The sequence below is a fragment of the Muntiacus reevesi genome, chromosome 8 (genome assembly GCF_963930625.1).
Source record: "Muntiacus reevesi chromosome 8, mMunRee1.1, whole genome shotgun sequence".
NCBI classification, from domain to species: domain Eukaryota; kingdom Metazoa; phylum Chordata; class Mammalia; order Artiodactyla; family Cervidae; genus Muntiacus; species Muntiacus reevesi.
Window position 1 is genome coordinate 74,207,104 of NC_089256.1, and position 13,057 is coordinate 74,220,160.

At 36.8% G+C, this 13,057-nt stretch overlaps 1 protein-coding gene and 1 pseudogene across 2 annotated transcripts in view; both read right to left on the reverse strand.

Moving 5' to 3' along the window:
- Positions 1-2,596: 2,596 nt before the first annotated feature.
- On the reverse strand, positions 2,597-2,786 carry LOC136173779 (DNA-directed RNA polymerases I, II, and III subunit RPABC5-like; annotated as a pseudogene).
- A 4,200-nt stretch (positions 2,787-6,986) lies between these two features.
- The window catches only part of SEC62 (SEC62 homolog, preprotein translocation factor), a 29,397-nt gene continuing 23,326 nt past the window's right edge, over positions 6,987-13,057 (reverse strand). For both annotated transcript variants that reach the window (XM_065942096.1, XM_065942097.1), the window contains exon 8: positions 6,987-9,877. In XM_065942096.1, the coding sequence (XP_065798168.1) occupies positions 9,408-9,877 (470 nt within the window). In that variant the 3' untranslated portion in view covers positions 6,987-9,407. The remainder of the gene's footprint in view (positions 9,878-13,057) is intronic.

Below are 13,057 nucleotides of genomic sequence, written 5' to 3' on the forward strand. Positions count from 1 at the left end.
ATACATGACTACTGGAAAGACATAGCCTTGACTATATGGATCTTTGTTGGCAAAGTGATGTCTTTGCTTTTTAACACACTGTCTAGGTTTGTCATAGCTTTCCTGCCAAGAATCAATCATCTCCTAATTTCATGGCTGCAGTCACCATCTGAAGTGATTTTAGAGCCCAAGAAGAGGAAATCTGCCACTGCTTCCACCTTTCCCCTTCAATTTGCCATGAAAGGATGGAACTGGATGCCATGATCTTAGTTTTTTAATACTGAGTTTTAAGCCAGCTTTTTCACTTTCTGTCTTCACCCTCATCAAGAGGTTCTTTAGTTCCTCTTCGCTTTTTGCCATTAGAGTGGTATCATCTGCATATCTGAGGTAGCTGATATTTCTCCTGGCAATCTTGATTCCAGCTTGTAACTCATCCAGCCCAGCATTTCATATGATGTGCTCTGCATGTAAGTTAATTAAACAGGGTGACAATAAACAGCCTTGCCGTACTCCTTTCTCAATCCTGAATCAGTCTGTTGTGTTAACTATTGCTTCTTGACCCACATACAGGTTTCTCAGGAGAGAGGTAAGATTGTCTGGTATTCCCATCTGTTTGAGAGTTTTCCACAGTTTATGATCCACACTGTCAAAGGCTTTAGTGTAGCCACTGAAACAGAGGTAGATGTTTTTCTGGAATTCCCTTGCTTTCTCTGTGATCCAGAGAATGTTGGCAAGCTGATCTCTGGTTCCTCTGCCTTTTCTAAATCCAGCTTGAACATCTGGAAGGTCTCAGTTCATGTACTACTGAAGCCTATATTGAAAGATTTTGAGCATAACCTTATCAGCATGGAAGATGAGTGCAATTGTCCGGTGGTGTGAACATTCTTTAGTGCTGCCCTTCTTGGGAACTGGTGTGAGGATTGGCCTTTTCCAGTTCTGTGGCTACTGCTGGGTTTTCCAAATTTGCTGACATATTGAGTGCAGCACTTTAACCTTTTAGGATTTTAAATTAGGATTTTTAATTTAAATTTAAAATTCCATCCTCTCCACTAGCTTTACCACTCCGTGCTCCCCTCCAACACTATTTAACAAGTCACTTTGGTTGGCGACTATGGGAATCACTAGACATCTTCAAAGTCTTTGCATATGCCATTTTTAAGAAATAAAATTTGCTATCTGACTTATGCAAAGAGATTAAGCTGGGGGCAGGCTGGAAGGTAAGGCAGAAGCAAATGCATAGGAATCTGAGAAGTGGAGAACCCTGAGATTTCTTTTATTAAACAGTGAGAATAAAGTTATTAAGAATTAGAGTTTCAATCTTGTAAACCTTGTAGAGTATATGCAACGAGAGAGCAGGGATGGAAAAGGGCTCTGTCTTGTGTAGCATCTAATCGCTCTTTCCAGTTGTGAAGTCAGACAGATATTGTACAGACTATACAAATGCAGACAAGTTTCTACATACTCATTGCTATTTTCCTCAGTTTCAGATTAATTTGTTAGTAAAACTTTTTCTTTGCAGCACAAAGTGCTATAATTGTAAGAGGTGAAAATTTGGTTATATTAATCACTAAATCTTCCTCTTCCAATCCCCTCTTGTGTCGATCATCAAACACACTGTAATGTGAAATCTTTGTAACATGCATTTGATATATACTAAGTCTCAAGTTAACATTAAGTACATATTTTGAAACTTGAAATTGGTAAACAGAAATACAATTTAAAATCATAAGCTGGTTAATTTTTCCTCTGGAAAAAATATTAAGTCTGTAGTTTCACACAAGTTCTTTTTCCAGATCAGCAATTTTTGCATATTTTAAGTGCAAGGTTCTTGAATTCATTTAATACATTTTCCCACCTCAGTGAACACAGCTATACTCTTAACAGTTTGGAAATATAAATGTATGTTTTAACGATAGTTGTTTCTGGAGGGTAGATTTGGGGGTTTTCTTTTTGCTTTTATGTATTTTCTGACTTTTCCGTACTAAGACAATAATTTCTAATTATTTTAAAGCAAGAGGGAAGTTGTGGTTAGAACATGTAAATTTAAGAACTATTAAGATATTCATATGGTCACTCCAATAGCCACATCTTCTATCTAGACTTGCTTGTCATCAGTCCATTTCCATGTGGTCAGTATAGCATAAGATGCAAATGTGACTGTGACACTTTCCTTTGAATCAATTCCCTCCAAAGGTACTTCAGTATCACTGTTCATACTTACTATCCTGCATCAGGCAGTCATGTTTCAGTTCCAAGTGACAGAAGCCTCACAAAATAGCTAAGCAAAAATGAGAAATTTGCTTGCTCATGAAAAATCCAGGGTGAGCTTTAGACAAGGCTAGATCTAGGAGTTCCATGATGGCATTATGTCTTTTCTTCCTTGGTTCTGCTGCTTTCATGTTGGTTTTATTTCTAGGCAGGCGCAGTCCACCTGGAGGAAACACAGTCATTGGCATCTTCAGGTACACTTCGTCCTTAGAACTCTATTATAGACGATGAAGAGAGGACTTGGTCTGCATTGGGTCATGTGCTCTTCCATGGGGTCAGTCACCCTAGAATGGAATGAGGAGGCTACAGAAGGAGGAGTGGTCCCAACAAAGAGATTCAAAGCAAACCATCATTCCTCCAGGGTTGCAAAGTTGAGCAGCGTCTTGGTTAGATCCAATTGGGCCAGCGCTGCAGCAGTGCTTCTGGGCCAGCATCCAGGGTATCCTTTGGGTGTACTCAGCCTGCAGCAGCCCCAGGCAAGCCTCCCACTTGTTGCCAACAATCTTGCTACAGGTGAAGCAGTGCACAGATATTATCATGGCAGCAGCATGTCAGCTGGCTGGTCCTACAGGCTGTCCCAACATGGAACTTGCTAAATATGTGTTATTGAAGTAGATGTGAGCTGTGAATTACATTAACTATTAAACTATGCTAAATTAAGTATCACTGACCTTTGAATATAATGTTATAGTTCTACTTGATATTGGTGTTATCTGATTATCTAGGTAAAGGGTTTTTAACCTGGAGTCCACAGAACTCTAAGGGGGATTTGTCAGAATTTGGAAGATACGTGAACTTGGTTAGGAAAAAAAAAATTTTTTTTCACTAGGCTATAACTGAAAGTTAGTATTCCTTTTGATTATAGATGCATGTAATCCAGAGATGTTTTAGGCAGTAATGTGACTTTGTCGTTAATAGGATTCAGGTCCTTTCATATCACATTGTAGTTGCAGAGATCTCAATATATTGTTCATGCTGCCTCAATGTCATAGCAGATATTAAGCTCTCTACTAGATTTGATTATTAAATGAACACATACATTACTCTATCACACACATATTTTGATAACTTACACCTCAACATAACTGGTTTTGTCTGTAATGCTATGCATTTTACTTCTGCACTTAAAAACAACATTCTGAGACAGGATCCACAGCACAAAAATGTTGAAGTGATCTAGCATTCACTGGAAACAAGATGAGACCAAAGTATGATGATCTGACTCCAGAAAACCTCGGAGGCGGGGCCGAGATAAGAGATTAAGAGCCTTTTCAGTTTAGTTCAGTTCAGTCGCTCAGTCATATCTGACTCTGCGACCCCATGAACCACAGCACACCAGGCCTCCCTGTCCATCACCAGCTCCCGGAGTTTACACAAACTCATGTCCATTGAGTCGGTGATGCCATCTAACCATCTCATCCTCTGTCATCCCCTTCTCCTCTTGCCCTCAATCTTTCCCAGCATCAGGGTCTTTTCACATGAGTCAGCTCTTCACATCAGGTGGCCAAAGTACTGGAGTTTCAGCTTCAGCATCAGTCCTTCCAATGAACACCCAGGACTGATCTCCTTTAGGATGGACTGGTTGAATCTCCTTGCAGTCCAAGGGACTCTCAAGAGTCTTCTCCAACACCACAGTTCAAAAGCATCAATTCTTCGGCGCTCAGCTTTCTTTATAGTCCAACTCTCACATCCATACATGACTACTGGAAAAACCATAGCCTTGACTAGACAGACCTTTGTTGGCAAAGTAATGTCTCTGCTTTTTAATATGCTGTCTAGGTTGGTCATAACTTTCCTGTTAAGATCAGGAGTAAACATCTTTTAATTTCATGGCTACAATCACCATCTACAGTGATTTTGGAGCCCAGAAAAATAAAGTCAGCCACTGTCTCCCCATCTACTTGCCATGAAGTGATGGGACCAGAAGCCATGATCTAAGTTTTCTGAATGTTGAGCTTTAAACCAACTTTTTCACTTCTCTTTCACTTTCATCAAGAGGCCCTTTAGTTCTTCTTCACTTTCTGCCATAAGGGTGGTGTCATCTGCATATCTGAGATTATTGATATTTCTCCTGGCAATCTTGATTCCAGCTTGTGCTTCATCCAGCCCAGCGCTTCTCACGATGTACTCTGCATATAAGTTAAATAAGCAGGGTGACAATATATGGCTGTGACGTACTCCTTTACCTATTTGGAACCAGTCTGTTGTTCCATGTCCAGTTCTAACTGTTGCTTCCTGACCTGCATACAGGTTTCTCAAGAGGTAGGTCAGGTGGTCTGGTATTCCCATCTGTTTCAGAATTTTCAACAGTTTATTGTGATCCACACAGTCAAAGGCTTTGGCATAGTCAATAAAACAGAAATAGATGTTTTTCTGGAACTCTCTTGCTTTTTCGATGATCCAGTGGATGTCGGCAATTTGATCTCTGGTTCCTCTGTCTTTTCTGAAACCAGCTTGAACATCTGAAGTTCACAGTTCACGTTTGAAGCCTGGTTTGGAGAATTTTGAGCATTACTTTGCTCACCTGTGAGATGAGTGCAATTGTGCAGTAGTTTGAGCATTCTTTGGCATCGCCTTTCTTTGGGATTGGAATGAAAACTGACCTTCTCCAGTCCTGTGGCCACTGCAGAGTTTCCCAAATTTGCTGACATATTGAGTGCGGCACTTTCACAGCATCACCTTTTAGGATTTGAAATAACTCAACTGGAATTCCATCACCTCCACTAGCTTTGCTTGTACTGATGCTTCCTAAGGCCTACTTGGTTTCACATTCCAGGATGTCTGGCTTTAGGTAGATCCAAATTCATTTGAATCTACTAAAAAACACATTAACTAAATGCCACAGACACTGGCTTAAGAGCTTGCTAAAGACAAATTCATTTCTTTGTGTGGTTATCTGCATAGATATCCACTAGAATAGGATTTCAGTTATCAAAACTGTTAGGGCATGCTCTGTAATGTTGTGAGATACTTTCTAACAATGTTTGTTGATAAGGACCCATCAGAGGTGAACTCCTCAGAATTGTTCTCTAGGAACTTCTCTTTGGTTTATTGGTCTTGGTTCCCAACAGGAAGCAGATAGTTCTTAAATGATGATACTTTGAGGAGATACTAACAAAGATGTGGGGTGTAGGGGACTTCACAAGAGGAAACACAATAGCTTCAACAACTCCTGGCTAGTAGCAGATCTAGCATCACCCCTTGGCCAGAAGGGAAGAGAACAAGCAGTGGCAAATCTAAAGAAATAAGCAAAGTTTAGAGGAAGTGGTTACCTTTGAGTATTGAGGTAGCTCACTGTGGGAGAGCCGAGACCATCTCTGACCATCTTCAGATCTCCAGCCATGACACTCCTTAGCCAAACCTATCCAGAAGCCAGGAGGCGAAAAGGCCCACTGTTGTGGCCTACTCATCAGCCTTTTGGGGACAGAGAGCAGAGTGGAACTGAAAGAGGTAGAGATATCCAGCATACTTGGTAAATTTCTACCACGATTTTCAAACTATTTGATGGTCTAAGAGGGCAAAAAGTAAAAAAAAAACAAAACAAAAAAACCAAAACAAATCCACGGCTACCGCTAAAATTCCAGCAAGTTAAGTGTTCGGTATTACTGAATGAATGGATGAAGAACTGAAATATTTCTGAAACATAGAGTAAAAGGAAACTGCAATTAGGAACTACGTATTTACTTTCAGTCAGAATGGATACTTAAGATGTTATGGAAATACTGGAGAATGAATCAGCAATAAATTCTACTCTGTAGATCAGACAGATACGTCACAGTTTTATAATACAGTTAAGTACAGTTCATCCTCCTTATTTGTGGATTCTTATTTGTAAATTTGCCTGTGGTTTAAAACTTTCGTGGTGCTTTCAGAGTCATGCATGGAGTGGTAAAAAGTTTGACCTTGTCCAATGCATATGCTCCCAGTTGAGGGTGACAAGATGACATGCTGTGTTCTTGATTCAGTTCATATATTTCAAACAAGCATCCTTTGCTCTGTTTAGCACACTGTTTCTTGCATTTTTGTGTTTTTGGTTTTTTTTTAAATTGGTGGTTTTACTGTTTAAAATGGCCCCTAAAATAGCCCCCAAGTGAAGTGCTGAAATGCTGTGTAGTGTCTCAATACTAGACGGCAGTGATAGACCTTATGGAGGAAGTACATGTATTAGATAAACTTGGCTTGGGCATGAAGCTATGGTGCTGTTGACCCATGAATTCTGCTAGTTAACAAAGCAGAAAGACACCTGAAACAAGTTCATGTGTTGATTTGTTGGTAAACACATGGCCAGGGACTCACAGAATAACCCCAATATTCCCCCTAGGAGCAACGGTTCCATAGTTGCTAATTCTGTGTTGGTGGGTACCTTTATGGGCTTCCCAGGTGGCTAGTGGTAAAGAACCTGCCTGCCAATGCAGGAGATTTAAGAGATGTGGGTTTGATCCCTGTGTCACAAAGATCCCCTAGAGAAGTACACGGCAACCCACTCTAGTACTCACGGTCCACAGGGTCGCAAAGAATTGGACATGACTGAAGCGACTTAGCAAGCATGCAACATGGTGATTTTACAGAACCTAATTACCATGAATGATGATGATACGTGCTGTTTTCTAGTTCTTAATAAAGATTCAAAAAAGAAAATTCAATTTACAAAAGACACCGAAGATTTTTCTATATTACCAACTAATTGGCACTCAAAATGCAAAACCAGAAAGGGGGAAAACATTAAAACCTGCACATAATTTTAATATGATATATTAAAATTTATTACTTTTTGATAGTATTAAGCTAAATCCAAATTATTTCAATTAAAGTTGTCTAGAAGGCCATATAGCTTGAAAATTAAAGAAATCAGTGGGAGGGAAAAGCAAAAACAATCTACTTAATACATTGACTTTACAATCACAAATGCATTATCTGGACTCAGTTGGTTAATTCAATCCTGCTTATTAGTTAGGCCAATTTATACCCACTACACAATAAATCCTACATTATCCAAAGGCGTTTATGCTTCTATTTACAGTAGCATAGCAAATCTGAAGTCTTTTTTAAATAAACAATCACCATTCCATCGACTAATGTAACCAATTTCCCATGCTCTGGCATAAGAATATTTGATGTTAGTCAACAAAGACAGCCATCTATTATTCTTAAGAAATGTAACAGTGGCAGTCTTTTGATTTTTTGTTTAAATAACTTTGAATAGTAAAAGAGCTGAAATTTCTAACTTGCTTCCTAGCCACAGTAAGAATAACATTTTCCCCCAGAGACCTTCAAATATTCAAAAAATTTGGACTAACATTCTCTAAGAATCCATACATATCAATAAGAAGCTGACTTTCTTGCCAGACTTCAAATGCCTTAAAGATGAGACATAGTACATACATTATAAAGAGCTTATGGATGAATGTTGAGTGCCTGGGCATTGTTACAACAGTAAAGGTTAAATCACTTTTATTTCTGAAAGACACTTTTGGTACCATTATCATATCCCAAAATAGGTATTAATGCTACTGATGATTAAGAAGCTCAGAAGTTATAATTATGCATCCCTTATCGTGGAAATAAAGTAGGGGAGCTCTGAAATGTGAGGGAAAAACACCCAGGCACTTAAATCAATGAATATTTGCTAGGAGGAAACTTCAACTGATTGCAGCCTTCAGAGAGCTGCGTTAACATCAAATAGCCACATTTCTGTCCACTTACAAGGAATACTATAAAGAAGCAAACAAGCCATGTTTAACAAAATGTGTTAGCATACAGAAAGTGTAGTTTTTCACACTTAGAAAAATTTAAATCTTTAGTGTAACACTTAGATGGGCAACAGCCTAAAGAAAAATGAAGAACCATACACACCACCTATTTCAACTATAAAATGCTCTGTGACTGAAGGAAAATAATTCAATATTCACTATCATTTTGTAAGAGTATAACTTCAAGGAATGATTATGCTCATAAGTAAACACACAATATTCCTAAAGATTTGCAACTAAGGTTTGTAAGACATGAAATCAGACTGCAAAACTAGTTGAAAGCAATTAGAGTCCAATAGTACTCTTATGTTTTCTTTTATGCTCTTTATTTTAAATTGATATTTTAGAACAGTAAATTATCTTTCATAGCAGTTCTCCTGGTCTGATAATATAGTACCCCATTTCTGAATGTAGAGACTTAAGATAAATCAAAATGAACATTAAGGCGTACAAACAGCTACTTTAAGTCTGCTCTTATTTAATAAAGATCATTTCAACTCATATTCAAATACATGGAATGTTGGCACAAAACTTAAGCTGCTGTAGAAAGATCACAGATGCTCTGTGGGTTATTGAAACTTCCATCTCTCTAAAAACATATCCTTAAATGGTCTTAATTGTACAAATTTAAGTGTTGAGAAAATGTCTAAATAATAAGTAACAATTAAAATAAAATGTTTATTTGTAAATTATGTACAGAATACATTTTACTTTACGACAAGGAAATGGGAAGAACCATCACCTTCCAGCCAATTCTGCTTGCTCCCTCTGTTGGAGATGACCATCTTACTCTGAATCAGGCATACAAATCAGTTTGGATTTCCTAAGTTGGAAAAGGAGAATTTGTAGCTAAACTAAAAGTGTTGCTGCATTATTACTAGTTGGCTTGTTTCCACAAAATGTTTTTGAACCCTGCTAAATTAGAATCTTAGAAGTTTTCTGGTATAATTTAATAATCAACAAAAGCTAAACTAATAAGAACAATAAGTTTAAGCATTTCATCTCAAAGAAACTGTGAAATGGCTATAAAACTATGCTTAATCTGAAATACTGGTGTTTATTTTTATCCCTTTTAGTTATTCTGATTAGCCTAACAGTAAAAAGCCATACAACTATCAAAAATGCCATTAATCTAAATGTCATTGTGGAAAGTGCATCTTTGATAATTGTCAAAATAAATGAGACCTATTTACTGTAAAATTATCAAATAGATAAAATTTATAAATGGCTTTAGACTGTACCAATAATAGTATAATATGAAATGAAGGACTGAATATAACTGCTTAGATGTCAAATCCATTTCAGTAAATGGATTTAAAGAATGCTACAAATGTCATGTGTACATTATGATGATCAGCCAACATAGAAAATCCAACCTCTTGCACATATTTAGTCCCCAAATTAGTCAGATTATGATTTTTCATGTGAAGATTTAGTTGTTTCTCCATCATTGTCTTCTTCCTCCTCCTCTTCACAATCCCCATCTGTTTGCTGTTCTAGTTCCTCTTTTGTGATCATTTCAAAATCATTCCCATTTCCACTACTGTGTTGGGATCGGTCATCTTCCCTCCTGTCACTGTCTGTGTCTGAATGCCGTTCTCCACCTGAGCCTTCTGTTCCATGATTTCCTGGTCCTACTTTCCCCTCCTCATCTTCCTTTTTCTCACTGTCTGACTTTTCCTCACTGTCGGACTTCTGTTGCTTTTTGGTTTCAGATTTCTCATCTTTCTTTAAGTCTGCTTTTGGTCCTTTGTATTCATGTGTGTACAGAGGTCTGAAGGAGTCAATGAAGCCCACGTCAGCAGTCAGATTTGGCAAGAACCAAAAGTGGTGCCTTCCTCCAGTTATGAGCCAAATGATGAGAAACAGAATGCAACGAGCTGTGGGAGAAAAATTTCTCTAATTGAATAATTCAAGCATTGACTCAGACAGCAGGGAATATTTGTTAATGAAAAAGAGGGAAAACATTCAGTCTTCCTATTTGCATATTACATGCACCTTAAATATAAACAGTTAAATCTTAGTTTAGCAGCTATCAAGAGTATTCTGGGCACACAGCATTCTGCTCTGAACCTGAGGGTACAACACCACAATGCCATTCAAAAAAGTGCATTTATGTTTTTTTAATCTGGGCACTGTTTCTTGGATATACTTATAATTTATGTACTTTGCTATGTTACAGTTCAATAAGCACAGCTGCCAGTTGGACCCTGAAGTATGCGTGAAATCATGGTAGAAGAAAAAAGGAAATAAACGCAAGTAAGAGATGAATGAGATCTTAAGAAGCCTTAGAAAGGAGAAAGCAGGGCTGCATTACGACTTCCCTAGATACTTTTGCCTTTGTAAGGCAATTCCTCCATTAAAAAATATAAAAAATTATGCTTTTTACAGCCATTCTGGTATAAACACAAATATAACCCTGCACAGGTTCACTATTATACAGAAGTGTATATATTGTTACTTTTGATTTTAGAAGAAATGAAAATGAAATTATTTCCATGGGTCCCTAAATGTATCATGAGTTCAAGGCACGTGCTAACCCTGCCTAAAGGATAAGTCTTCTAAGTAAAAATACTTTTGAACAATAAGAGAACAGTTTCCTAAGCACAATTTCTTTTTATTTAAGGACAACATTTCCCCAATATTAAGTAACATACAATGCAAATGAAATCCAGATTGGCTTAACAAATAGGTTTGAAGTTACTCTTTTAGAGCACTATGACAACTATGGGCTTCCCTGGTGGCTCAAATGGTAAATAATCTGCCTGTAATGCAGGAGACATGGTTTGATCCCTGGGTCAGGAAGATTTCCTAGAGAAGGGAATTGCTACTCACTCCAGTATTCTTGCCTGGAGAATTCCACGGACTGAGGAGCCTGGCAGGCTACAGTCCATGGGATCAACAATGGTTAGATAATGGAAGTAACTGAGAATTTTAAAGTTTATAGTATTGAACTATCATAAACCCCAGTATTTCATATAGTTTTCTTTTAATTTATCAAATATATAGAGCTGAATGATTTGTCTGGATTTTACTTTTTTAAAGGTCATGATTATGTGAATGTTATGAGCTAATTATGACAGGTTCCTTGGGTTTCATTTTAGTTTTCATTTTCTTTACAGATAATCCTATCATTGTTTTCTAATAAAGTCTGAGAAAAGCTCATCTATGTTTCTTCCATTATTTAGCTTCAGACAGGTAAAACAGTTATAGCTGCCTTGACTTTTATAAAGCAGTAATTTCTGTTTTCACAAAAGAACATAAATATTCTGAAAGACTGTATGCACACCAGTATCTTTTGTGTGTACAAACAGAAAAGGCAAAAATGCTTGAAATTATGAAATAAATCAGGGAATAAACCCCACTAATAAAAAGAAGTAATGAACATCTCTTAGGGAGGCTGCATATTTTTTTCTCCAAATAGAATTATGATGTTACAATAGGTTTTGAAGGGTTATAAAACAGTTCATAATATGAAATCTTGCCTGAAATCCAAGAAAAAGCAACATTAAAGTGGCAAATAAAACCGCATCCCTTTGGGTACAGCAGAATTCTTTTTTTTTCAATAGTTTTTCTCTATATGGCAGTATGTTATTAGGGGCAAAAAGAGAAGAATCATGAGGAAAAACTACTGTGATATGTACCGTCATACCATTTCTATGGCCTGGCGTGCTGCAGTCCATGGGGTCGCAAAGATATTGGACATGACTGAGTGATTAAACTGACTGAACTGAATCATTTCTGTACTAAAAGTGACATATTCAGAAAATTGCCAAAGGTCTTATTTTAAAAGGCAATACTAAATATACATGTTCAAAGCAACACCAAATTTAATTTGACCAATAAATAATACTTCATGAGATAATATAATAAAATCTCCAATTTATAAGTAGGATACAGATCAAACCATTTAATAGTATATTTGGAATTGTCTAAGGGAAACAACATTTTCTAAGAGAAGTAACAAAAATGTAGGATTTATTTTCTGATTTGATTGACAAGGCTGTTTAACATACATTGCTACTTAAACTCCCAGTATATTTAAAATGAAAAATTATAAAAAGAATTACTAAAGAAACAATACTTTAAAGAGCAAAACAAGATAATAACCATAAATTATTGTGAATATCAGTTTAAATGAAAGATAAGCAAGTGGGTTAACTCTATTCAGTGGAAATTAACCTTTGCTGAAAAATTTCAAAAACCTTCTAAATTTTCAGGGGTCTGGGAATCAGAAGACATCAACTTGACTAGTGTATCTAATGGCAGATAAAATTTTATGGCTTCTCATTCTTGGTGCAGGTAGTACATTACCACTAGTTATCTGCTTCACGCTCTTAGACATACATTTTTTGGGCTGCAAATGTGCTGTTACATGCAGAAGCTTCAGGGGCTATTTTTAAGGTGAATAGGCTAGAGCAAGGAAAAACTGAAAGGTGGATGTATTCATAAGGTTTCACACAGAGTCAGAAATTCCCCCCATAAATGAAGGCCAATAAACATGATGAATTGAATGAAAATACTTGATGAAACCCTGGGTCCATGGATGGTAGCACCAAATCAGGACCCCTTGATGTCCAGGGTGGAGGGAAATTGCTTAAGGCTATTGGTTACGGCTACAGTAGTGATGCTTTATAAACATAATAATCTACATTACATATCATAGAATCTCAGAGTAACACACATCTCATTCAGACAATCTTGGTCAAATTCTGTCCTCTAAAACAGATATTAAATCAGTATTCTGGTTGTTTAAAAAATTTTTATAAATAAGTACTCCTATATGTTCTCGTAGAAAAGCTGATTTATCATTTGAGGAAAATAATCAGAACTTAGTTATTATAGAGCAACATAAGCTCTCAATGATTCAAAGAATTATATATGATAGGAAAAAAAAAAATCACTAAACAACTTAAAAAAAGCAGAAGAACATTGCTATTTCCCAAATGAAAAACTAAATTAGACCAGTTCACCCTAAATAGAAAAAAAATCTTCAAAGACTAGAATTTTAAGCAAAATAATACTTGTTTTTTTCCTCATATTAAATAACACGATCATTG